General features: G+C 42.9%; 1 protein-coding gene across 1 annotated transcript; it reads left to right on the top strand.

Moving 5' to 3' along the window:
• Nucleotides 1-358: 358 nt before the first annotated feature.
• znf507 (zinc finger protein 507) lies at nt 359-26,439 on the top strand. The gene is made up of 7 exons (XM_080884532.1): nt 359-480; nt 3,795-6,116; nt 8,244-8,361; nt 8,476-8,584; nt 18,558-18,662; nt 23,300-23,434; nt 24,414-26,439. Exons 2-7 carry the CDS (start codon nt 3,798-3,800, stop codon nt 24,871-24,873), a joined length of 3,246 nt encoding a protein of 1,081 aa, XP_080740658.1. The 5' UTR covers nt 359-480; nt 3,795-3,797; the 3' UTR covers nt 24,874-26,439.
• The last annotated feature ends 1,484 nt before the right edge of the window (nt 26,440-27,923 follow it).

The following is a 27,923-nucleotide window of genomic DNA, read 5'->3' as shown; positions in this document are numbered from 1 at the left end:
AATAAATAATGTGATGCTAGTTTTCCACAGTTCAGACAAACAGCATTTATTTTATGCACACCCCTGACAGCTAGATTGAGTAAAGGCAGCTAGGGGCCCCTTAGGGTGGTAAAAATATAAAGTTTGTCAGCTTTTAGGGGCCCCCCACTGGCCTGGGCCTCAAGCAACGCCTCTGGTTATCGTCTTAATTTAAGGAGTTAAAAATATAATGCTCTTTATTGTGGAAATTACCGCACTGGTTGGTTAGGTTGTAAGAAAAGTTAAAAAGCGCTGCTTTTTACGAGGGGCACTTGAAGGCAACAGCAAGACAGCCTGTCAATCGTCGGTCGGCGTCGGTCACCTGACTCAAACTCCGAATCACGTGACTGTTATTCCATCCTCGCCATTTTGCAATGTGGGAGAGAGAGGGGCCACTTTTTATGGCTAACGAATAAAAGAAAGCGGTTTATGTGCTGAGGACAAAGAGCGCCAAACTTCTCCGTGAGTATATTTTTATTTCCACACACCTTCGCGCTCCTCCGTTACCCATTAACCACCAGCAGCACGGACGCGTCCTTGTACATTCATGTGTTTCTCTGCTAGCAGTGTGTGAGACTCGTGTGTGTGTGTTTGACTAGCAGGCTGTGAGGCTAACAGCGGAGCTAACAGCGTGTGCCAGGATCCTTTTGACTTTTCCCTTTTTTTTTTAAACGTGAAAGTGTTTTTGTAGCGTGAAGGCAGCAGTGTGTTGGCTCACATCAGCGGGTAAAAGGCTGCTTTTTGTGTGAGAGCTCACACCGAGAGGCTGTGTGCAACTTCGTCCTACAGGGGAGTGAAAGTGGATGGAATATTTTTAGATCCTGACATAACAGGTGCTCATCTGAGACGGGTTAAAGCACATGATGGAGTCCAGAGAGAAGCTGACTGATCGCAGGCGCATAAAAAGGAGTCGGATGCAGCTTATTTTGAATTCCTCCTCATCACAGAATTCAAAATTCAGCTGGATGGATGAATGCACTACAACATCCCGCCGTGGTTTTCCTTCCCATGGAAAACCACGGTGAAATCAAAACATGTGTTTGTTCCACATGTTTTGATGTTTTCACACAGAAGCAGAAGTAGGAGAAAGAGGAAGTTTGTGGTCAGAAAGTGAGAAGGAGGGCAGTGTTATGTCATGTGGAGATGGAAGGAATTCAGCCAGAGCAGTTGTGCCCGTTTCCTCTTCAGCTTCCCATGTAAACAAATGCACATGGTGCACAAGGTCTGTATTGACTGTGCAGGGACAGGACTTATCAGGAATGAGTTAAGCTGTCACACTTATCCCATTAGTCGATTGACTGATTTCCTCTCACTAACTTCTTGGTAAATACTCAAGTGATAAATGTCATTAGTACAGATTTATTTTAAAAGACAGAGAAAGATCAAAATGATTTTGCAGTCTGTGTGGCAGTGATTCTCAAAGTGTGCCACACAAGAGGGTTTTTTTAATAGTTAACACCTTTTTTTAATTACAAGATCATCCAATTTATAGCTAGCTAGGAATGCATCATACAATTTAATCCTTCTAAAAAGCATAAAATTCGCATTTATATGATGAATCAACAGGATATGTCGGATCCAACAACACAAAAAATGTTTTTGTTCAATAAAATAAATACTATACAAGAAGGAGGTCAGTTAAACTGAATGTTTAAAAAAGTGATTCAATAAATAAAAATGTAGATGTGATCCAATATGGAGCTTAAGCCTGAAATGTGGGATCAGCTTTATTGAGTAAGTATGTGTACACATATGAGGAAGTGAGAGTGTAGATAGACAACAGACAGTGCTGACAACAACACAGCATGTTTGTTGTGCAGAGTGTGAAGATGTTGGAGTAAATTATGAAATAAGGGATGGATAACAAGTTACTATATGTACAATATATAAATGAGGATTGACCCTCTGGTGTTGATCAGGTGACCCACGTGCCAAAAGGCTGCTCTCTGCAGTTGTCCTTTCCAGTAAAGGCAAAAGTCCCCCAGAAATCGTGATATGAGGCGGTTTGATACAGATCTTCTGTGTCTGTCTTCTTGGCAGTGAAGCCAGTAAGTGTCGCAGAGTGTGGTCACAGTCCGTTAATTATCCATAGCCATTCACCACAGCCACAGTCAGCTGATGGAGGAATCCAAACAGTGTGTTGATTCAAACTGATTTCATACAGCAGAAGCGATGAGGGAGAGCTGTAGCGAGCAACATGGACGCTTCGCAACAGCGAGCGGTTCAACATTCAGGCCACAGAAACATTGTTTTGTAAATACGTGTCAGATTTTCATCATCGTCCACCTAAGAAGTCCTGAAGTTATGGTCCACTGTTGTCCACAGCGTTTCACTACACCAACACCTGCTACATGATGTTCATCAAGCTCCGAAACGAAGAATGACATAATCTTCAGTTGCTCGGAGATCGTTTTAATTGTTTACGCTTTGCAAACCGTCAAAGACACGCAGCACCGCAAACCTGTTTCTTCTTTCCAAACACACAGCTACAGGTTGCTTTATTTGTACTTGTAGGTAGAATTGGTCTGAGGAAGGTAAGTCGTCTTTCATCATATGTACACTCTGCAGAGGAAACGCTAAGAACGGGTAAGCATTGCAAAAATAATGAAGGAAAAAATAATGGTGAAGCTATGATTTGATCCTCTGAGTGATTGGTGCTGGAATGAAGCTGTTTTTCTGCACTTTGGGACTTTGTCCAGAAGAAGAAAGTGAAACTCACTTTGCAACAGCTGCAAGTCGAGTAAAATCGAACCAGTCAACCGTCGTGACTGCGTGGTGTACGTTCAGCTGTGGCCTGTTAGTAAAAATTTGAATGAGCCAGTTTCTGTTCGTTACAGAAAAACTTCGCAACAATGAAACAAGGGAAAAGGACAAAAAAGGGCTTCATGAAAGCGCAGTAAAATAAAATAAGATCATCGTGTGGAACGAACTGAAAAACATGACAGATGCTGGTCGTGTCTTCTTGTCTTAGATCTCTTAAACTGAACGTATGACTGTGTTTTAACTGTGTTACATGATAACTGTATTCATGTACAACTTTTCAAATTTCATGTTACTAAGTGCTTTACATGAGTATCCGAATAAACCAAAAATAACTGTTGTGAGAAATGCAAAGGAAAGGCCTTCTTGTAAAACTATGTTTTAAGACACAACTTGAAGATCGGGATTTCCCCGGGCAGGCTGTTCCACATCCTCCAGGCCTCAACTTCAAACACTTTGCACTGTTTTCGGCGCGGTCCCTGGAACAGACAAAAGACCTCTGCCTGAGGGTCTTGTGGGTAGCAGGAGGTCAGAGATGGAGCTTTAAACGGTGGTTCTTTAAATTTCCCTATCTTGCATTGACCTGCACTGAGTCTGTGCCCCACAGTTAGAGAAACACTGCATTGCAGAGTGAGAAAGTGAAAAACTGCACTGAGGGCAGATGATGGATGTGGAGCCTTGACCAGCACCATGTCTTTCCCCAGTTCAGACTATAGCAGTTTCATATCTGGGGATTCCTACGTCTAATAACCAGCAGCAGCCTTGAATAGTAGCTGTCCTGCTAATTCTGTCTACCACTAAAAATAATGCACTTTGGATGTTCTTTCACATTGGTTTCACTTTTCAGATGTTGAAGCTATTTCCGTCTTTTATGTCTAACATTTTTGGCCACACTTCTTTGCTCTAATTTTTTAAAAATGTATTTATATTATAAATGAGGTCATCTACTTAAAAGGTTTACTGTGTAACACCAATCAGATTCCTCACTCATTACTTTGTTCTCTGCTGTTTTCCAGGTCATGGAGGAGATCACTAATGCCATCACACACTCATCCGCTGCCTCGTCTTCCTCCTCCACATCGGCGGCACTGGGCTCCCACACACGGCAAACCAAAGAGAAGCAATCCTCTCAGGGTTTTCAGCAGAAAACGGCAGATGATTCTCTCATCCGGGTCATAAAGAAGCTCAGCAAGATTGTGGAGAAGCGGCCCCAGCGTCGCTGCACATCAGGGGGACAGAAAAGAGCGCTGCAAGTGGGGGAAAGGGGAGCTGAGCAGGGGGGCGGCTCTATATGTAAGAAAATTAAAAGGAACCATAAGGATGAGGTGAGAGTAGAGCGCGGCACAGATGACAGCAGTCTTCCCTCACCTTGGTCAGGTGATGATAACAACAACGTGACCACCACGGTGGCAGAGGTAGCTGCCAACCCCAACAGCAGCGACCTCAAGCGGACGGTGACGTGCTATCAGTGCAGCCTGTGCCCCCATCTCGCCCAAACACTGCCCCTGCTGAAAGAACACCTGAAGCAGCACAACGAGCAGAACAGTGACCTCATCCTCATGTGCTCCGAGTGTCACTTTACCTCCAGAGACCACGAGCAGCTGGAGGCGCACGTCAGGATGCACTTTGACAATGGAGACAACCAGAAGAGAAAGTACCCGGTGAGTGAGGCGAAGGAAGAGGTTTTAAAAAAGCAGGATGTGGATCTAACAGGTGACGACTGCAGCGCAGGAACCGAAGTGAAGAAAAGCTCAGTGAGCAGTGCTAAGGAGTTACCACAGAAGAAGAAGTGGTACAGCTATGAGGAGTATGGCCTGTACCGCTGCCTGATCTGCAGCTATGTTTGCAGTCAGCAGCGAATGCTGAAAACCCACGCCTGGAAGCACGCCGGCCTCGTCGACTGCTCCTATCCAATCTTTGAGGATGAAGACGGAGGTTCTGCAAAGAGAGAGGTGCAAGCTGCTCCTAACAATGCGTCAGCCAGAGAGGAAATAGTTGTTCTTCAAGATAAAAGCCTGCAAAAGCTCCCTACCGGTTTCAAGCTGCAGCTCTGCATGCCCGTGGCTGTCGAGGACAAACAGGAAGTGCTGAATCTTCAAGGCTCTCATCTCAGTGAAAGTCCAAAAACAGTAGAGGAAGAGGACGAGTACCCCATCAAAGATCTGACGTCTGAGGAGCCCGTGGTGGAGGTGCAGGTGACCACTGAGGCAGCGACGGAGGTGGAGCTAGGCGGTCACCATGAAAGCACCTCTGTGAGCGACAGCTTGCTGTCATCGGCTCAGAAGATCATCAACAGAAGCCCCAACAGCGCCGGCCATATCAATGTGATCGTAGAGCGGCTTCCTTCAGCTGAGGACTCAGTCATGTCCTCTAACCCACTTCTTCTCAGCCCAGATGTGGACGGGGATAAGAGCTTGCTGGAGAAAAAAGCAGAAGAGCAGGAACATGTGGAAGGTGTGAAAGATGAGGTGGTCCTCTGCTACAGTCCGGGGAACACTAACAAAAGCCAGCATTTAGGAGCCGATATCAAATCCTCCATCACTAAAAGTAACGACCTTCCACGGGATGAAAACGTCCCCCCAGCTGGTCGCAAGAGGACGCACTCGGAGTCTCTCCGCCTCCACTCGCTGGCTGCCGAGGTCCTCGTGGCTATGCCTATGAGGACGCCCGAGCTGCCCAACTCTGGCGCCAAGGTAGCTCTGAAGACCGTTCCGGCACAGGCGCAGAGCCCGCAAGCAGGCCAGAAACCCACAGAGGGGGCTGCAGCTGGACAGAAGGCCTCTGACGTGGGAACGGCAGCAGCTATGCTGAACTGTAATGAGGGCAGAGAGGAAACTCTAGGATCTCTGGGCCTGGGCAAAGGAGACGACGACGGGCCTGCAGCTAATGGCGGGATCAGCCTTTCCCTGCTCACGGTCATTGAAAGACTGAGGGAGCGCTCAGACCAGAACACCTCGGACGAAGACATCTTGAAAGAGCTTCAAGATAACGCACAGTTCCAAAATGGAGCTGGAGTGGTCGCGGCGAATGGAGCGGGCAGTTACGTGTGCTCCAGTGTTCCAGGGATGGACGGGTTGGTCGGCTCTCCTGACAGCAGTCTGGTGGATTACATCCCCGGCAGCGATAGGCCGTATCGCTGCCGCCTGTGTCGCTACAGCAGTGGCAACAAGGGCTACATTAAACAGCACCTGCGGGTGCACAGGCAGAGGGAGCCGTATCAGTGTCCCATCTGTGAGCACATCGCCACAGACAGCAAAGACCTGGAAAACCACATGATCCACCACTGCAAGAGCCGGATGTACCAGTGCAAGCAGTGTCCAGATGCCTTCCACTACAAGGTGAGTGCGGCCCTTTCATTTGAAACATGTTTTAATCTAACCTCCTTCTTTCCAACATCTCACATGTGAGGATTTTCTGATGAGGATTTGTGGAAGAGAACGTGCAAATGACCAGGACTCCTCAGTTATAGAAGACATTGTTGTAGTTGTAGGAGTGAATTTATCTTACTTTATTCAGAAGGGATGAAATGTGAGGTAAAGCTATCACAAAGAACAGGGTGTAAAAGGGGTATCAAGAGCATCAGTGTTGAACAAATGGAGCACAATAATCACTTATGTCAGCGGTCCCCAACCTTTTTTGCGCCACGGACCGGTTTATGCCCGACAATATTTTCACGGACCGGCCTTTAAGGTGTCGCGGATAAATACAACTAAATAAAACTAGTACCGGTACCGAAAAAAAGAAGATTTATTCATAACACACGTGAAAAGACCCAGGAAAACCGAGTTAACGATAAAAACGATGACAAAATAACGCTGGAAACCAATAAAAACCCTGAAAACCATACATTTCACACCCGAGCCTCAACTCTCGCGGCCCGGTACCAAAGACTCACGGACCGGTACCGGTCCGAGGCCCGGGGGTTGGGGACCGCTGACTTATATGAATGATGAACTACACAGCGCTACAGTTGAATGTGTCGCACATACTTGGCATGGTGGGCGATCTTCTCCATGTGACTGACTGAAAGCATGCATGTGTGATTATGGCATGTTTGTGTTTCGCTGTTGTTCTCGTAGTGAGGCAGTTATAAAGACGTATTCAGGTGTAAATACAATACATATATATTTGTATTCAGAGACTCCAAACGATTTTACTGTCATGTTTTGTCAGAGTTACTATTTTATGACTCCTTAAAGGGAAATTATGGACAGCAGGGGAACACAGTTACACAGATAATCAATAATAATTGTCTAGTATTGGCTATCACACAATAGCTGTATCATGGCACTGTGATAATCATAGCCAGCATTTATTGATGTTTGGCTTGTCACCTTGATATTTTGTTGCCACCAACACAAACAGTTGTGTGTACTGGGTGTGTTTTATCGAGTCTTCTGGAGGTAGGGCCTGATTTAGACTCGGATAATCTTTGTAGAGCCTGCGACGTAACCTTCACGAGTGGCCGCCGTCGTTGCCAGCATTTATGCTTGTGCTGGTGCATCGTGTGTTTATTACCTCGTGGTCGTGTCCCTGTGTTTTATATGCGGTGTCAGCTGGTAGAAACAAATAAGAGGCTGGTACTTCTGCCCTCCTGGGTCCTGGTTCTTTGTCTTGGTCAGTTTTTTTTTTTTTTTTTTTTGCCGGGACAAACACATTTTCCCATTCTTTGTACAATCCCTCATGTCCGCTCCACTTGTTTCATTCATCTCCCTCCAGGAGCTTCCTTATGAACTTTCAAGTCCGTATGTTGATGCTGTGATTTTTATTCCTTATATTGAGATAAATATTGTTGTTATTTCACTGATTTAAAAAAACCAACTGCAGCTTAAAAGCATCCTGAAATGCACAGGAGGAATTGGGGGTACTGAACATCCAATAGTTAGCTAGAATAGTGTCAGGCTGCTCATATTTAGCTGACATGTTTCTAAGTTTGACTGTTGATTAGTTCAATGCTGGCAGAGCTGGGTCAGCTGTCTGTTTTATTCAAGACTTGTTGAGTGTTCCTCCTGCTTATAATGCCTCTGGTTTTATCTTCACCCAACACTGCAACATTCACCGAGTCGCTGTTGTCAGCATCTCTTCTTGTCGGTCATCAAACGGTAATAATAGATTAAAGCTTGAGTTGATAAATTAGCAAGGAAAAGTGTGCAGCAGTCGGATGCAGGCAAAGGATAAAAGTATTGATTCCACTGGTATCATCGGGCTCCGCTGCCTCTCTGCAGCAGAGATTATTAAGTTCATCATATTTTCCAGCAGATCTGGGAGTTACGCTAAGAGTTGCTAATTGGGAGGTGTGAAAGCAGGCCCCCTATTCTCATATCTGTGCCTGAGGTGTGAGGTAAAATGCCTAATAAAGACCACAAAGTGCATCATTGGGGAAATCTGCCAGCTGTTTTTAATCCATTCAGTGTATCATAATTACTTAGAAATCTCACAGTATCGCTGTTTCTATTCATTTTTAGAGCCAGTTAAGAAACCATGAAAGAGAGCACCACAGCTTCAGCAGTGACGTGGAAATGCTCACACCAGTCGCTGAGACGGCGGCCGCAATGGAGGAGACGGAGCGGGTCACAGATGAAGGTAAGACGTGGTTTATGTTTTTATGGCACCATTAATTGTTACGATATTTGGCTGACGGCTCGGTGTTGTTCTCAACAAGTTGTAAAGGTGTGTTTACGTTGCCTTCTCTTACAGAAGGTAGTCCACAGAAGATGTTTAAGTGCGACGTGTGCAACTACACCAGCTCTACGTACGTCGGGGTGAGGAACCACCGGCGCATTCATAACTCTGACAAACCTTATCGGTGAGTTGTGAAAGAAAACCTGCGCCATCTGCTCATTTCACCTCCCACTAGCCAAGTTTTAGCAGTTTTTAAATTTCACTTTGTCTACAAAATGAAGTTAATCATTGTGGTAAGAACCAACCTTTTATGTAATGTTAGTAACAGTAAAATTAGTGGCCTTGTGTTAACACCCACAGTCTTTGTGGTGCTTCGGCCGGTCGTGCATTTTACTTTCTTTGTCGCCTGATTGCCAAGATTTGAGTTTGTTTGTTTGTTTTTAAAGAAAGGAACAAAAAATGCCCCGCCTCTTGCCCCATGACACCTGAGGTAACTCCAGGGACGGAGGGATGGATACAAATGAATAAATGGGATATGCGTAGAGATGAATAAATGCATATTGTTTTAGTTTAGCGTTACCATTGATGAGGACTTGGATTGCTGAGGGTTATTTTAACCCTTTAAAGCCGGTCGGAGCGGGCACGCTCTGTTTTGCGTAACAATTTTTAAATCGCGGTAGCTCTGCAACCACATAAGCTAGCGCAATAATTTTTTTTGCACATGAAACCGGAGTTGTACTTACATCTTATGCCATCAGCTTGTCCTAGGTCACAGTTTCCTTCCACATATAGCTTTGCAAAAACTGCATAAAAAGCGCTTGCAGCAACAAAAACATGGCTTTGCCGATCCGATCAGCTGTTTGTAACACTTCCTACGTTGGAATAGACGTCAGAGCGAACTTTCGCATGTCCGCCATCACCTGCCCGAAACCGGAAGTGATGTCATTTTTGCGGAAATGTAGTTTTTTACCATCAGGGCCTTATGAGCCTATACTGGTGTTTTTAAGTTATCTTTGACTTTATGACTTTGTGTCGTTTCTGGGATGCTTAGGTCTCATATTGCACTGCTGGAAATAGTTTATTTTGATGCATATGCTGCTTTTTTGCAAATTTGCACTATAATATTTATTTTCGTTTTTCCTGCAGTATATGAAAATTGGTGTATTTCAAAAACAAAACTATGAAGACACTTAAAATAAATTTCCTGTGGTGGGAAACTATTTTGTGCAACTTTTTTGTATTTACAGTTTTGAGGGATAAGCCTCTTAAATTTCTCTAACTAGAAATATATGTTAAAAAAACAAAAACGATTTTCAATTTGTTTGTAGTTTATTGCACTTTTTTGCAATTTATGTAATTTCTATGCACTTAATGAATACATATTATTAAAATTTGGGCTATAATGGTTGTATTGATGTATAGGAACTTGAAATGCTCCCAAAAATGGCACTACGGCATGTAAAAATATAATATAAGCTCTGGCGGACTTGGTTCTATGGTAGGTCTTAAAGGGTTAAAGGACCTAAAAGGTCTTTTGCACAGTCACTAACTACAGCGAGCTGGGAGCAGCTTCGTTATGATGCACTCTGTGCAGCACTTAATGTTACTGGGAACATTTAAAAAGATTATTTTCATAGAATTTCACCTTTTTTACTAAATGTTGAACTAAAGATAGAAGAAAAATATGTGTGACTGGCTGTTGTAAGGGTGAAACGGTACACTGTACATATTTCACTCGAACAATACAGTTTGTCTACATGACTAATGATCGTGGCCGTTCAGACAGCACGGCTACCAGCATTAATGCTGAGGTCTTATGTGTATGAAGATTGTAGATTTGAAGGGTTTTCTCAGCAAATCACTACAGATTCTCCAATTTCCCCAGAAATCTTACATTTCTATGGAAATTGGACCCGCTGGGTGTGAATCAGAATCAGAATCAGAATACTTTATTGATCCCTGGGGGAAATTATTTTTTGTTACAGTGCTCCATTTTAAACCAACATTAAGACAAGACAGACAATACGCTAACTAAGAATAGTACAATATATACATACATACATACATAAGTCACTTATAAATAAATATTTGGAAAAGAAACATGTGTAGCTGTAGCAGCAAACAGTGTGTTAAGTGGATGCGTTGTACAGGGAGATGGCCACAGGCAGGAATGATTTCCTGTGTCGTTCAGTGGTGCTTTTCGGTAATCTCAGTCTCTCACTGAACGAGCTCCTGTGACTGACCAACATGTCATGGAGTGGGTGGGAGGTGTTATCCAACATTGTCTTTATCTTGGACAGCATCCGCCTCTCCGACACCACCTTGAGGGAGTCCAGCTCCATCCCCACAACATTGCTGGCCTTACGGATCAGTTTATTAAGTCTGTTGGCATCTGCGACCCTCAGCCTGCTCCCCCAGCATGCAACAGCATAGAGGATCGCACTGGCCACCACAGACTCATAGAAAATCCTCAGCATTTTCTGGCAGATGTTGAAGGACCTCAGTCGCCTCAAAAAATAGAGACGACTCTGGCCCTTCCTGTAAAGTGCTGTGGTGTTTTTAGCCCAGTCCAGTTTATTGTCAATGTGTACTCCAAGGTATTTATAGTCCTCCACAATGTCAACACTGACCCCCTGGATTGAAACAGGGGTCAAGTGTTTCCTGGTCTTCCTGAAGTCCACGGTGAAAAAACAAATCAGAACGTCAGCCACGTCGTCGGCAGTGAATTTGAAACAGACAGTCTTGGGAAATATCTGCGAGTGATTGATGATAACAACAAATCGTTACTAAAGGGTAAGATGGTGAATCAACAGCTGCAAACGGCCCGCAGAGCTGACTGATCGCTTTTCTGTCATCTGTTTGAGGTTTCCTGCAGTGTGACACATTGTTTAAGTGGTAAAACACATAGTTGCCTTTTTTCCCCCTTTGGTTTTTGACAGTGATCTGTCTGTGAGTGTATTTAATGATATTTTTGTGTGTGCAGAGCTAGAGAAGGATCAGAGCAGCTTCTTCAGAATGACCTTGAACTTGATCATTTTTAGTTTTACAAAATATTGGTTGTAAAGGTTCCTGTTCATGTTAGTCTGCGCAAACTGAACTTTGAGCGAGCTGTTGCACAACCCCAAGTCTAACAGCAGAACATGTATGAGAATGAGTGATAGCGAGTGAGAAAAAGATAGTAAATAAGTTATAAAGCGATATGGAACAATACCACACCCTTTCCAAACGTCATAAAGTTCTGTGGTCCTGCCTTTGTTTCATACGTGTCCTGTTTGAAATTCAGGCTCCAGTAAGATCTTGCTCATAACGTCATGCAAGCATTAATGCAAGAAAAAACCAACAGACCAACAATATATCTCCACTGTTTATCTGAATGTATCTGTCTGCAAATGTCTTTCAAAGCTTTCAGAATCATAGTTTAACAGTTTCTGATGCATAGAGTGCAAACAAAAAAATAGCATAAGATTGTTGCTCCCAATTCTCATCTTAGCTTCCCGGGGGTGTGACCCATTCCCAGTGAAATGTAGCCCCTTAGTGATGCCTGCGATGCCTTTAGCCTGTGGCGGTAACGCTGGGTGAAATGTGATTGATGGTTTCTTGTAAACCTAGAGGAGTTTTTATTAGATGTTTAATCATTTATGAGCGCAGTGAAGTGAGTATTCATTTGAAACATTACTAAGCTACAATGATTCAAAGAACGCGCACAGTTTGACATTTTCAGCTTAAAAATTAATAGAAAATAAGCAAAGTTGGATACATTTATTCTGTTTCCTGTGTCAGACTTAAGCCTTGCTTCATTGCGTGTGTGCAGATGAATACGTATAAGATTATTAAGATAAACATGATATACACAAAAATCTCAAGTCAACAGGATTCTTTTTAAAAAAAATAGGGATTAATTATTAAAATAAAAATTGTTAAAATAAGTAGCAAGTGTTAAGATGTTTGAGTAGTTGAAGACATTTCCATCTGTCAGTGGAAGCTGAACATTTGATCGCGTGAGGAAGGTTTTTCTGGATTTTTGGAGCAACGGCACGATCTTCTTTATTAACCTCCACTGACCTCGTGGGACAGAAACATTAAAGTCAAGCAGTACATTAGGACAGAGAAACTGAGAACACATAAGTCTGTGGATCCTAAAATAATTTTTGGATTTAACAGGAAGCTAGCACCAGTGTAATGCTTTCTGTTGTTCTCACAGTTCAGCGCCAGATGATAAGTGTTTGTAGAGATTAATGTAGTGATGGAAAAAAGAGTGGAAACAGCAAAACTTCACCAGCTGTGAAAGCCGATCAAATCTGAATGCTGTCGTCTTAGCAGAAGATGCATCCCTCGACCAGAGAACAGCAAACAGTTTATCAGACTGTTTGATTTTCACAGTCAGATTCTGCTTTTCTCCAGGAGAATTAAAGCAGTAAATTATCAAATTATCTTATAAAAGTGCCCATATTTCATACATTATTGAAAAAAAATGTGTAAAACATGTTTTATGCCTGTTTTATACTTTAGTGGTGGTAGCGCGAAGGCAGCCTGCAGGCAGTAGTGTTTTCAGTCGTTTTCACAGAGTTGTGCGTCCACATTGAAACGGCCGAAAAACACTTACGTTCCAGTCCTGCTCATGCGTGAAACGTAAGAGGATACGACCTGCCTCATTTCTGTCTGCCGTTTGTTTAGTTTCAGGCTCTTTGAAGTTTTTTCAGTGGACTAACAATGAGGTGGAGTTGTTGCTGCGAGTAACACAAAAGTACAAAGTTGCAAAAGCGAGTGAGAATTAAAGAATTTGAAGAAAAGCTCTCTGGAGCATGTACAGACTGATATTAATCTTTAATAGTCAAAATTGAGGGCAAACAAAACAACTGCTGTATAATGTCCTCTGCTATCTTAGTTTAATTGGTCACATGACTGCATCACATGACTAAAATGTGTCATCGTTTTTGAAAAGGCTCCGGGTTCGCTGTCCACACTGCTCCATGAAAGCACCGTTTTCCAATGTGGACGGGAGGCCAAAACGGAGAGAAAACGATTAGTGTGGACGTAGCCTTAGTGGCTTTTTCCCCTCAGGGTCAAATAGTTTGTCTCTGAGTAAAGCAAAACACATTTTCTGTGTTTCACGTAGGAGTCCACATCATGGTAGTGTAAGGAGCTTGGACAGAAAGTTTGGTGAAGACATTCACCTCTCATCCAAGTAGCTTCTTCAGCTCTAAAATCAGGTATTTAAACCCTAGTGGAGGTTGTCCCTTAAGAGGATCATTGACCTACTATTAATCATGAGCCTCACATGGTGTGAAAAAAGGCTTGGGTCAATACCATCAGAGGTTTTGGGTGGAACTACTGTGAGACCTTGCCTCGCCCTATCATGTGACTTATTGTAGTAACCAGAAGCAAGATGTGAGTGGGCGTTGAGGTGCCTTGGAAGGTTTCTAAAAGCTACATTGTTGACTCTAGGCGTCATAAGCCACGCCCTCTGTTCAGTGAGGATCCTTCGTAGTGGTGGGAAACTGAAAACCTCTAGTATGGCATTGTCATAAGAGATAAAGTTGATCTTTATAATGAATATTAAAGTTCCTAAAACCACCTAAGATCTTTTGCAGATATCGTTGATTAATTGTGTGTGTGCGTGTGTGTGTGTGTGTTTGTAGGGGGTGTGTTGGGTTAAACTTGACCCCCCGTGTTGAGACAGCAGGTTTGGTGGGGAACAAATGCTGCGGCTTTTTCATTGAAACTGTTCACGTTCTGCTCTTCATGCTTGGAAAGTTTTCCATTTCTTCGTGTTTGCCGTCATGCTGTGTTTGTTTATTTGAATGTACAGAATAATGCTGGTTGCAGGAATGCTATATGACCTTTAGCAAGACGCTGATACATCAGGAAGTAGACTGAAAGCGCTCCAGTTTCTCAGGTTCATTGCATGTCTCCTTTGATGCAAGTTGCATAAAATTGGCTTTTCCTGCATGTCAGAAATAAAACTCTGCATGAGTGTATAGTGAAAGGTTTGTTGGTGTCCACTGTAAGTGAAAAGAGGACTTTTAGAGCTCACTGTGACTTCTGCATGGCGACAGCCTTTTTTTTTTAGTTTTGAGTTCCCCTTTGAGGCACACTGAGCTATTTAAATTCTATTTGCTAATTCTCATTCATGTCCTATTACTTTAAGAGATACTTGAGCTCTGCATGTCATTTTAAATTGGTCCTTTAGAGGGCAGTAATCACCTAGAAATGCTCCCAGCAGCACAGCGATCTCAGTGTGGGCACAGGCACACTCTGTCACACAGTGCCCTCACTTTGTCTCTGTGTTAGCACAGATTTAACTCAAAGCACAAACTTTAGGTTGGTTTCTTAACAGAGCGCTGACGTTTGTGCTCTAAAGTCAGAATTATATTCGCCTGATTTCTTTTCGCTCTTGTAAAGGTCAGGCAGCTTCCAATTTAGTTTAGAGTCAGTGTGATCAAAAATCCTGTGAGGTACTTGTGTGAGAATGCCGAGTCGGGTGTTGCTGGCTCATGCAGGTGGGAATATTGAGGAAAGCACAAAGTAAACAGGTGGAAACAGGAGATTTTTTAATATTTTGGCAGTGAGGAAAATGAGTGGCTGGATGAAGCAGGTCCCTGCATGCTTGTTATGCCCTTACCCTCGTGCTTTCATGAGGACAGATCAAATTACACCTGAAATTAAAGTGAACCTGAAGTGACTAGTCAGTCCACAGAAATCAATTTGGACTTCCTTTTTTTTTTTTTTAATTTTAAATGTTTCCAGCTTCTCAAATGTCAGGCTTCCACTTTTCTCTTTCAGGTGTGCGATAGAAAACTGTACCCTGACTTTTTCACTTTTTTATGACATTTGGTAACCAAAGCAAATCCTCGATTAAACAAGAAGTCAATGGGCAGATTAATCCATAATGAGAATACTGTTAATTAAAGGCCTAAATTAAATGTCAACACGTAAAGGTCAACCCTTTTACTTTTACACTTAAACTGGCAAAACTCACATTTCTGCCTGCTCACATGCACATACTGCACATTTAAAGTGTCTAATATCAGAAAGAAGCTCCTGCATCTGAACGTGTGTCATGTCACAGCAGTACAGTGTGGGCTGCCACGTTTTCTGTGGCTTTGGCTCTGTGCTCCAGCACACTGGAGGTTGAAGCGCAGACTTTCAGCTTCGAGTGCAGCGCAGAAGGATAATGACAGGGCTACAGTTCTGTGCTGTTCAACACCCAAGCTGGAAGTAAACATCCTCCAATAAAAGCTGAAAGTCAGCACATCAGTCACACAGAAGACTGTCACTGTAAAAATATGCACAGGCTGCGATGTTTTTACATGTAATCAAACACTGTGCTGTGTGCACGGCCGCTGTGCGCTCTGATGTATGCAGTGTTTCACCAAAGTATCGTACACTGGTTTAAATTTGCTCCTTTGTTTTTGGGTATGATTACATCACCGTTAAAGCAGGCTCGGTCTGCCTAGTTTTATTTTCTGCTGCATACAGTCATGTGAAAGTGAAGTAAATGTTTACTCCCTCCATAGGATTGTAAAGGCAAGTAGCAGCCAGGTGCTGCTAATCAGATGTGCTTGGTTAATCATCAGCACCTCCTATAAAAGCAGATGTTTCACCAGTTTGCTTGTCTGAAGCTCTCTGATGCGTGTTAATACATAGCTGCACTCTTGGCAGGAGTGGACGTCCCAGAAAATGAACCCAAGGTCAGACAAGCTGCAAAAACCCCAGAGCTCCATCCCAGACTCTACAAGCCTCAGTTGGCATGTCGAATTTTCAGGTTCATTGCAGCACAGCAAGTATGGCTTGTTTAGAAGGGTTCCCAGGAGAAAGCCTCGTTTCTCTAAACATGGCAGCACGGCTCAGGTTTGCAGACACGACTCGTGCAAACTTCCAATCATAGTTTTCGGAGGAGTGATGGTTTGGGCTTGTTTTGCATCCCCTGGACCTGAGCACCTTCCAGTCACTGAGTCAAACATGAACTCCTCTGTGTACCAAAGTATACGCTACATGTCAGTCGAGCTGAACTTGGCCGAAATAGTGATGCAACAGGACAACGATCCCAAACTCACCAGCAAATCTATAACAGAATGACTGGAAAACGTAAGAATTACAGTGACCCAGTCAAATTTCAGACTCAACCTCATTAAAATGCTGTGGCGGGACCTCAGGAGAGCGGTGGATAAACAAATACCTGCAGACCTTTAATTAATTGAAGCAATGTTGTTTTGAAAAAGAAAGTGTGAGGAAACGTTCCTCCACAGTGATGTGAGAACTGTTACAGCCATACTTCAGTTATTCCTGCTTCCACAGCCTTCTGAATCAAAGGGTGCGCGTCATAGAGTCCAGGGAAAACCTTACATGACAATACATTGTATTCATATTAAACATGGTCAATGTTTCAAATAATGTGGTCAGTATGAAGGAAATGTTACGTTTGGGCCACGTAGGCTCTCAGGTTCTGGCAGTTTTGTCTTTTCTAACCCTTGACTTGATTGAAAGTCGGCATCTGTTCATCTCATCCCCCAGAAGATCCAACCACTTAAACATTTTGGGGTATCAAATGAAGAGAAAGTTGCATTAGGGTAGTGCAAAGGGAGATAAACATCTACCTGCACAAAGGCCTAGTAAAAAAAAAATAAAATGGAATTAATTTGAACTTTAAATTCTGAGAAAATACTTTCATGGAGTCCAAGAATAAAACTATGAATCTACAAATGAATCTAACTCGCTAGCTGTTCTCTGCCTGTGCAGGCCGTCAGCTGTTAGAGGAAATCCGTGCAGTTAGGAGTTGGAATACATAATTGGAATTGAGTATGAGGTCTGAACATTATACAGTAACACTGACAGTAATACCATCGCTGCTATCATCTGTTAGCATTACAGAAGGACTTGAAGGGAAACAGCAGAGTGCAAAGATGCCCATTATCATGCCTGAAACTCTTATTAGTATTCATTCGTCAAACCGTTCAACACGAGTATGAAAACATAGTGCCCACTACATACTGTAGTTTATTAGGATCCCTGTTAGATCTGTTGCAGAGCCCTGCTGGTCGTTCTGGGGTCTGCCCATAATATTACCATACCTGTGCTGGTGGTAATAAACAGCTGGAAATATAATGTACTTATCTTATCTGTTTATGGGGAAGAAATGGTTTGACTGAAAACCTTCTGATATTCTGCTGTAAGCTTATAATCATTTATTAGGTTCCTAAATGCTCTTATTTCTAGTAGCGTTAGCAGCCAATAAGTACTTTTCTGTTCTCATTTCTCATGTAACTAGTTGCACAAATCATTACCCAGCAATATAACTACCCTTTTATATGCTAGGTGACCCGCATACTGTCAACACCTGGGTGTTAGCAACCATAGCGTAACTTAGCCTAGTTTAGCATAAAGTCAGAAGACAGGGGAAGCAATTTTCTAGACTCTGACCTAATGTGTCAAAACCTGCCTCTCAGCATCTGTAAAGTTAAATAATTTGTTAAAAAAAGATGTTTAAATAAGTTTGGTAGGAAAAGGAAACAAAAATACTCTTAAAGCTGCTTTAATGTGAATTTACAGTTACCCTGTTGCTTTCTCAAAAGCTCCAAACTGGGAAGCGATACCTTTCTACAAGTTTAAGTTTCTCGGGGCAAGGCCACATTCATTTCCATGTAGCACACAATAAACCAAAGCTCCATAAATAATTTATGATAAACTCAGTTTGTTCTCTCCTTGAATTACAGTTGCTGGAATATTAATATGTGCAATTAATCCAGCCCACATGTTGCAGTTGTTGTAGTTACAGGAGAAACCAGTTTGTAGCTTGAGCCAAATTAACCTAAAAATGAAGTGTGTGTGTGTGTGTCTGTGTGTGTGAGACTTTAATGCTGTGCGGCTGATGGCAGCGAGTCGAGTGTATCCTCTTCCTGCAATCCTTGTACAGTGCCGTATCTGCCTCTAAGCTACTGGAAGTGCCAGTTTCATCGCTCAGCCACAGTGCAAGTGTAAGGAAATAGAAAACACTGATTTATTTCTTTTGTTAAAGTAGGAATGTCCTGCCTGCTTTGCTCCAAGTCCTTTATCTCAACACACTGACATCAAAATGCTGCTTCTGTAACTGCATTTCCCAGTTAAATAAGCTGCTCTGTCTCTATCTCTCTTTTTTTCTTTCTAAATGCCCCCGGCAGGTGCTGCAGCTGCGATTTTGCCACCACCAACATGAACAGTTTAAAGAGCCACATGAGGAGGCACCCTCAGGAGCACCAGGCTGTGCAGCTGCTGGAGCAGTACAGGTGAGACACTTCAAACACGCTCCCACCGCAGGGAGCGATGATAACAATGACCGCTGCACTTCTGAGGTGAGAAGGAAGAGCTGTGTGTGTCCAGAAGAAGCTGCGGGCTGCGTTACGAACACGTGTTCTAATCGAATTACCTCCAAACTCCAGTCTGTAGTTTCAACCAGTGTCGAGGCAAAATTCACAGAGACAAAGACGGCAGTCTGTAGGTGGGTGAAAACAGTGCAGTCGATAAAACATAAAATTTATGCAGCCAGCTGCGTCTTAAATTTAGTTTGGATCCGTTTAAAATGTGTCATCGCCCACGTTCAGCCCTTTCAGCCTTTATTTTTTAAATATGTTAGTAGGATGAGATTAATCAGTTGACTCCAGCAGGAAACCCTAAAGAAGCCCGCCGGTATAGAAAATCAAGTTGAATGTTTTGTGTCCTTTGCACGTTAATAAACACATTCAGACTTTTACACTAGTGTTGATTTTGAATCAGCATTGTGTTTACTTGGGAACATATGACCTTAGATTTTCTTTAAAGTGTTATTTGAAAGGTCTGTAGGTTACCTGTGTGGGTCAGAACCTGTTTGTGACCACGTGCGTGCACTCTCAGTCCGGAGATTTACGAAGTGGGCTTCTGATTGCAAGTTTAGTGGATGGCGGGTGGAGAAAGTGAATGGCAGTCAACACTCGACTCTCCTTAAAATGTTAAATCCTCAACCCCGAGCGAGACTCTGATTGCTGATTTCCACTTCACTGAGCACTTGTCCTCGGTACCTGCGAGGCTTCAACGCTCGTTTCCATACATTCAAAATGGCACAGACGCTGCCTTCTTTCTCTTTAGCGCAGCACTTTCATAACGAGGAGGGACTTGAGGGAGACGGACTGCTTTAAAAGTAAAGTAGGAGGATGAGATATCTTGACTTTTCTGGTGACTTTCACACCTTTTGTTTGCTCTGAAGCGAGGCGTCCCAGCGAGAACGCTAGACATAACATGCTGCGACTGCTGGTGCTCCTTACAGTGTCCTTTTTGCAAATACTCAATTAAAACTAACAAGACACAGTCTGAATTTTCAGTTTCCGATTTATAATAATAATAATTTGTATAGCAGGGTAACAGAGGCTTCCCAGTAACACAGAATAAAAAAACAAAGTGGGAGAAATTACCAAAGAAATTTACATATTTGTTATAAATGACTGAAGTGCAGCATCAAAATAAGATAATAATGTGATTCCACACTTACAATTAATGTTAAAATAAAAAAATCTATACTAAAAATTAGGGCTGCTCGATTATGGCAAAAATGATAATCACGATTATTTTCACTGAAATTGAGATCTCGATTATTTGACGATATTTATTTAACCCTTTAAGACCTACCATAGAACCAAGTCCACCAGAGCTTATATTATTTTTTTTACATGTTGTAGTGCCATTTGTGGGAGCATTTCAAGTTGCTATACAACTGTTATAGCCCATATTTTAATAATATGTATGCATTAAGTCCATAGTAACTACATTAATTGCAAAAAAGTGCAATAAACTACAAAAAAAATTGAAAATCGTTTTTGTTTTTTAACATATATTTCTACTTGGAGAAATTTAAGAGGTTTATCCCTCAAAACTTTAAATACAAAAAAGTTGCAAAAAATAGTTTACAACAACAGGAAATTAATTTTGAGTGTCTTCATAGTTTTATTTTGGAGATACAGCAATTTTTATATACTGCAGGAAAAACAAAAACAATCCTATGATGCAAATTTGCAAAGAAAACAGCAGGTGCATCAAAATTAACTATTTCCAGCAGTGCAATTCGAGTTCTAAGCATCCCAGAAACTATTCAGAAACATGACCAGTATAGGCTTTTAAGGCCTACAAGTTAAAAAAAACTACATTTTCCGCGAAAATGACATCACTTCCGGTTTCGGGCAGGAAATGGCGGACATGTGATAGTTAGCGGTGACTTCTGTTTCAATGTGCGAAGTGTTATGAACAGCTGATCGGATCGGCAAAGCGTGTTTCTGGAATATTATGTTTTTGTTCCTGCAAGCCCTTTTTATGCAATTTATGTGGAAGGAAACCGTGACCGAGGACAAGCTGATGACATAAGATGTAAGTACAACTCCTCCGGTTTCATATGCAAAACAAATTATTGCGCTAGCTTACACGGTTCAGGTTCTACAGGGATTTAAAAATAGTTACACAAAACGGAGCGTGCTGCTCTGACCGGCTTTAAAGGGTTAACAATAACAATGTATTGAATAATGACTTTAAAAAATAATATAAAATAGTGTGCAACACCACTGAAGTTTTTTTTACCTCTCTTTTCAACCAACAGCAGTCACTCTCCTCTCCAAATAACTTCTGCTTAGCTTTCCGAGCTTCCCTCGGGTCCTCTTAATCAGCGGTCTCCAACCTTTTTTGGCCACGGACCGGTTTATGCCCGACAATATTTTCACGGACCGGCCTTTAAGGTGTCGCGGATAAATGAGGGAGGGGCTAATAATCGGCTCAGTCATTTTTAATGATCGTTGAAAGCCCAGATCGTAATCGTGATTAAAATTCGATTAATTGAGCAGCCCTACTAAAAATGACCAAAAATGGAGGATATGAGTCTTTAGCAGTGATTTAAAAGGAAGCCACTGGATGTCCTCGGGCAGGTCATTCCACACCGAGGAGCCCAAACACAAAGCCCTCGATCATCTTTTGTCTCCAGCTGTGAGGCAGAAACAGTTAACGGGTTTCTGTCGAGGATCTCAGGGTTTCAGGGATTATCACACTGGAGCAAATCTCTTGTGATGCTGCACAGATTTAAATGCTGGCTCACTGTCGAGAGCAGAGGGCCAATCACGGGGAGCCACGCCCAACGTGGAGGGAGGATGGAGAGAAATCTGCCACAGATGTAACCAAGCATTGACAAATAAAATGTCCCAGGTTTGTACAAGCAGCAAAAGTGATGCATTATTAGATTTTGCGGTAACAGGAGCCTGTTTACATCATGAATGGAACTGGGCACACACAACCTGTTGTAGTCCACCTGTGTGCACACAGGTGGACTACCTCTTCGTTCCCTGCAGCTTTTTCTGTCCTGTTTGCAAAAACTGCTCCATCTCTGCATTTCTACACGGCACCTCCTCATCACCTCTGTTTCCTTCACCTACATGTCGAGTGAAGTCTGCTCCAGTCACCACTCCCCCCTCGGGGGACACGCTTATTCTAGGGTTGCACCTTCAAAAACAAACCAAAACCACTGGCTTCCTCTCCTCACCCCCAACCGAGCACAGCAGATGGCTGCCCCTCCCTGAGCCTGGTGCTGCCGGAGGTTTCTTCCTTCCCACTGTCACCGAGCGCTTGTTCATGCGGCGGGTCGCCTCTTTCGGGTTTTCTCTGTATTACTGTAGAGTCTCTTACCTTAAGTATAAAGCACTTTGAGGCGACTGGTGTGATTTGGTCGCTATACAAATAAAAGAAAGTCTGACTCTTTGAAAACAAAGTATAAAGAAACCACGAGTGACTCAAGACTTGAAACTAAAGTCTGTGATTTTTACGGCACCACAGAAAAAGCAAGTACTGTCACATTTACAGAATTGTGAGGTTGACTTGGTATGACGGTACCTTTGCTGGTGACCTGTGTGTGCGTGTGTGTGTGTGTGTGTGTCACATTACTCCATTTCCATTTAAAATTCCTTTTCACCTGTAGAAGGTGGATCTGGTTCCAGTCGTTGGCTCCGTGCTGTCAGTTTTCTCAGCAGCAGAAAGGAAGCAAAGCAAACAAATGAACACGGCAGAGTTTGATTGACTTTGCCTGTCAGAGGCAGCTGTTTGACGGCTGTTGGTTCAGTCTTTGTGGGATGCTGACGGGCTGGATTAATTGGCTATAGATTTTCCCCGATCCTTTTGTGGAGATTGTTATTTTATTTAGTTTTAAATTTCTCATTACTCTTTGAGGCCTCGAGGCGTCAAGCGTGATGCGAAGCAACACAAAAGCACAACGCTGTGAAATGGAGCAGAAGAGAGCATTTTTAAATGCACCATCAAAACCATCTGTCAGCTCCAAAAAGATCGTGGGGGTTTTTTTCTTGGTGGTGTCAAAAAGCATCTGCTGCTTCCGGAATAAACTGGCCCTCATTGCGTCTTCGAGACGACGATGGAGCCGAAGCATACGTTTTCTAAAGTGAGTCAGTAACTGGGAGAAAGAAACGGGCCATTATCACACACTAGTCTACTGCGATGTGATTTCATTTTAACGACATCGTGGCTTGTTTTATAAATAACATGTTCTGAGCGTGTTCAGTCAGCTGTTCGGGGGGGAGGGCGCATGATGTCTTTATCCTTAATGATATTTGCAAGTGAAAGCGTTTGAATAGATCTAAAACTCCATAATTCTTTTTAATTTTGACAAATGAGTCCAGCAGCGTGCTGCAAATCCGATTTCCTCTCTCCCCTCTTTGTCTCTGTCTCTCAAGCTCGGTGTCCCCCGTGGAGTGTTCAGTCAGGATGATTCCTCTTGATAGAAAGTAGGAGAAGGATTAGTAAAACCTCAGTACACACATTAAATCATCTTCAGCTTGAGCCCCTCTCACTCCTTTCTCATATTGCCTCCATTATTTATTTATTTACTTATTTTTTTCCTCCTCTCTTTCAGGTGCTCTCTGTGCGGCTATGTGTGCAGTCACCCGCCATCGCTCAAATCCCACATGTGGAAGCACGCCGGAGACCAGAACTACAACTACGAGCAGGTTAACAAAGCCATTAACGAGGCAATCTCCCAGAGCAGCCGGTAAGCACACAAACTGCAGTTCCTTCAGCCTTCTTTCAAGTTTTATCTCAGTGTTTGTAAATGTCAACAGTAAATCAACTGGCAGTGATCTTCATGTCCTGGGATTATACAGGTTATAATGGTTTTAGTAATAATAATGATATATCTCGCTTATATTTCTGTTTTTGTTAAGAATATATGACTTTCTGCTACTTGCCTTCATCATTTGTAATTTCATGTTATAAGGATGTAGTGTGCAGGGTTTCGTGCAAAACATGCTGAATATGCTGCTCTGGCAATGCATGCACATGCAAGCACTGCACTGGGGAAACGTTTCCTGAACTTTTATGCAGTCCTCACTGCTTCCATAGGAATTAAGAGGGTGGGTGTTGCTGCCGATCAGATACCTGATGAATAAAAATGAGATGATCTGGAGAATTCAGGTGTGTTAACACAATGCCACAGTCTTGCTAGGATTGGACGTCCCACGTCAGACTCTGCAGGCCTCAGTTAGCGTGTTAAAGGTTAAAGTTCATGACAGTATAATAATAAAAGCACTGAGCAAGTTTGTTTGGAAATGTTGCTGGATTGTTTACAGTATTATGAGCCATTTTAATGTAATTATTTTTAATTTGTAAATATTGTATACCTTTGAGTCCCATTTAAAATTTGCTTTGCATCCACGAAGGTGCTCAGTGACTGATGATGATTGGTGGAAAATTGGCAAAAAGCCTTTTAACTTGGAAACTATGAGTCTCACAAGTGTGCTGTGTATTGTGCTGTTTAAGTACCATATAAAGATTTAGCATATCATGTCACATTTGACCTCTGACCTCTACACATGTTCTACACCCACAAAATGAAACAACTGTGTTAGTCTGCACTTTGCACTTATTTTTACTTTTGGGGGGAGGAAACGAAAGCCTGTAAAGTTCCAGTCCCGTACAAACGCTGAGGGTGACATTTTTCTTCTCATGATTTTACCCTCTGCTTCTTTCAGAGCTCCTCAGAAGTTATCTGCGGTGGTAGAGTCTGCGGCAGAGCGCCCGGCAGTGTCCCCGCACTCAAAGGACAAAGCAAAGAGCACAGCGGATCCACCGCTAACACCCACATCAGCAACTAAAGCTGCTCTGTCAGCTGACAGCCCAGTGGGCTTCTCCACACCTCCCACAGATCCTTCAAAGTGGTCCCCCGAGTCCGTAAGCCCCCAGGGGAAGGACCCTGCACAGCTTCAGTCTCAGTCCCAGAGCCATCCACGCACGGGCCAGCTCCCCCCGCCAGGCCCCGGCATGGAGTACTGTGTGCTCCTGTTCTGCTGCTGCATCTGCGGCTTCGAGTCCACCAGCAAAGAGCGACTGATGGAGCACATGAAGGAGCACGAGGGAGACATCATCAGCATCATCCTGAACAAAGAGCAGCAGCAGTCAGAAGCACAAGCAAGCCTCCAAACAGCAGAGTGACACATGCACGTTCCCCCCTCCCCATCCTGACTTTGACGCCCACCCTGTGCTTTCACAAGCTTTTCATGAGGTTTCTGTCCGTCAGCGAGGCGGCGGCGGAGGAAACAATCTACTGCATCACAGTAGTCCAGTCATTTCAGTGGCGGTACTCTGATTGGTTCGGTTGTTGCATCAAGAGGTTACGTTCGTAAGGCTGCGATGACTCGTGTCCACACATTTCAGAACAAACGATGAAATGTTTTATTGACGATGTTCTTTCGAAAGGAATGTTGAAAAAACGATTGACAGGGCTGTAAGCCGTTAATATTTGTGTCAAATAATTACACACTAAATGACGCAAAATGTGTCTGTAGGGAAGCGATTTTGCTTTCAAGGGAGGAGCCCGAGCTCTCGACTCAAGTCCGTTTTTTTTCACTCTACAGGGACGTGTTCATACCTCACAAAACCACGCGATCCCTCAACCACAAAAGATTTCCATATTTTCAAGTCTAATCCATATATTTTTGATTCTAAGGCAGCTCTTTTATTGCTAGTGTATTTAATGTATTTAATCTGACAGAGTTGAAGCTCTAGCCAAGTAGTGGAGGTGCAGACTCACCGATGCCTACAAAGGCATTTACCACAGCTTAAAAAAACCTTTCAATATTTATCTGTTTATTTTATGCATGTTAAGTTCCGTTATGCCAATTTAAACGACTATGTTTGTTATATTTTCGTTCTGCTTTTTGTGGCTCTTATTGTAGTTTTACTGTTTGTTAAGTAGCTTCTTTAGCAGAGACCCTGATAGTTCTCAAAGGTGGAGCGTAAGTTGACTGGAGCAAAGCAGGAAGTGGCCTTTGGATCGTCACCAGTGTTCAGTTGGTGTAAAAGCATGTCGACAAAAGGAATAACAAAAAGGGAAGCTGGGATTGGCGGGGCTCGTGTTGTAATACAACGATGGTTCAAAGCCGGTTTATGTCATATTGAATGCGACACAATTATCACTCGATTGTGATTATGGTGCTAGGTTCACTTTAAGACTTGTCAATGAAGGTATTTTTATAGCTCATGCTGTTTATGATGTATATAATAACATTTTTATAAGGACATTTCCACTTTTTGTCAGTGTTTTTAAAAATATAAACTTTCTAGTATCGGCTTGAAGCGGCCGCTGTCCCAGCTTGAACATGCCTGAAATGAGAAGACGTGGATGTGAAAATAAAGTTTTTAAGTCTACGTGTTTTGGGGTGTTTAGTCCCATGTCCTCTCACCGGCAGGAGGGCAGACATTGCAGACCTCAGCCCAGCTCTTTCAAACGATGAATGGCAGCAATAGTATTCACTGACATCTTTTGAGCATAAAAAATTGAAACCTGGTATTTTAAGTGTTGCTCAGAGTGTGCAAGAAACATCTGGAGGAGATGATATTTACCTGGGTGTCACTCACAGTTCAAGTAAGGCGCAATCATCCCATGCCATCCTAGTAGTCACTCCACTCAGCAAATTTGGCTCCTTGTTCCTCCTCTTTCTAAAAATAATTCACTTGGAAGAAGATCCACGGCACAGATGCAAGTGGTCAGAAAGAAACTCGCACAAGGAGTTCACTTTGGTGGGCCTTGGAGTTCAGTCGAGGGGACAGATCCTGAGTGGTGAGTGAGGTTGGAGTAATAAAGGATATGAGCAGCATGCAGATTGGTGTTTTCTAGTCTGTTTGTCTGTGACTGCAGTGATTTTGATTCATTTATTTGACACCCAGCATTTCACAGCTTATTTGTCTTGCGTTGCTCACTTCAGAGCTTTGAGGGATAACATCCCCATTCCTGCTGGAGTCGTCCAAAAACACATCAAGATTACAGGAAAATAAAAGTTAACGGAAAATTATGAGTGATTAAGAAGATGATGCTTACTAACCGGGAGCTCGGTGACAAGATCTGTTAATTCATCAGTATGTCTCCTTGTTTCTTGCATGCACACAGACTGAGGAAATTAAGATAAAATGGCATATCCATAACTCACTTCCTCTCACCCCCCACCTCACCTTACTGAACAGCTTGAAATTCTGTCGGCATGCATGTGCAGCGCAGAGGATGAAAGAAAATTAAATCTCTATCTCAAAGACCTGTTACCTCACCTGGAATTCTCATTATCATAGGAGATAATTATTGTCTGACTTTTAATTTACATTTTTACGTGGCAGGATTAAAAATGATGGGCAATTCAAAAAGGAAAAGTGTGATTTTACTCCTGTCTCGTGTCTTTAAAGGACCGGACCAACCGCAAGGCTCATTCCAGGTGCTTTTCTTACATTTTCCATGCACCTCTAACAGTTTACTCTGCAGGAAATTAGGTAGGACTTGGGTCCATTGATTCTTCCATCCATTTTCTACTACTTATCTGGGTCTGGGGCGGTAGGGCAGCAATGTAAGAAGAGAGGCCCGGATCACGTGGCTCCTCAATCCATCTCAAAGGGATGGGATGGATTGAGGACACTCTTTGGAGGAAGCAGCATGTATGCATGAACTTATTCATTTGGTTATTACTCACAGCTTTGCCTTTAGGTGAGAGGCGACTTCTTAGCCTTTATGCTTGGCTCTATCTTCGCTATAGCGGTATGGCATCATGGTGCATCACTCAATCTCCTGCTCAAGTCTGCCCCCATGTGTGAGCAAGACTTCAAGATAATTGAACCCTATTGCTGCCCAGCCTCACACTTTTTCCAGCTTGGCTCCAAGGCCCTATCCTTCTCTGCACTTTGTATGAAATCCCATTGGGAGCCGTAAAAAGCAAAGACTTGAGTCTTACGTCACTAAATCGGAAACTTCAAAATCTTTGGCGGCGTCAAGTGGTGTCCATAAAAGTTATGAACAGAATCCAGAACAGAGTCCAACTCCTAACATCCTTTATCCCAAAGATGTAAGAATTGGAAAACGGCCCATGTAAAAATATTCTGTCAAGCTGATTTGTGTCATCACGCCTACATTACTTCACCTTCCATTACTTTCTCATGACGCCTTACTTTTTACTATTTCTTCCCATTAGTGTCAAATCTGAAAAACTCTCCCTGTGACATTT

Source organism: Rhamphochromis sp. 'chilingali' (assembly GCF_963969265.1).
Source record: "Rhamphochromis sp. 'chilingali' genome assembly, chromosome: 6".
Lineage (NCBI taxonomy): Eukaryota > Metazoa > Chordata > Actinopteri > Cichliformes > Cichlidae > Rhamphochromis > Rhamphochromis sp. 'chilingali'.
This window is presented reverse-complemented; position numbering and strand designations above follow the sequence as displayed.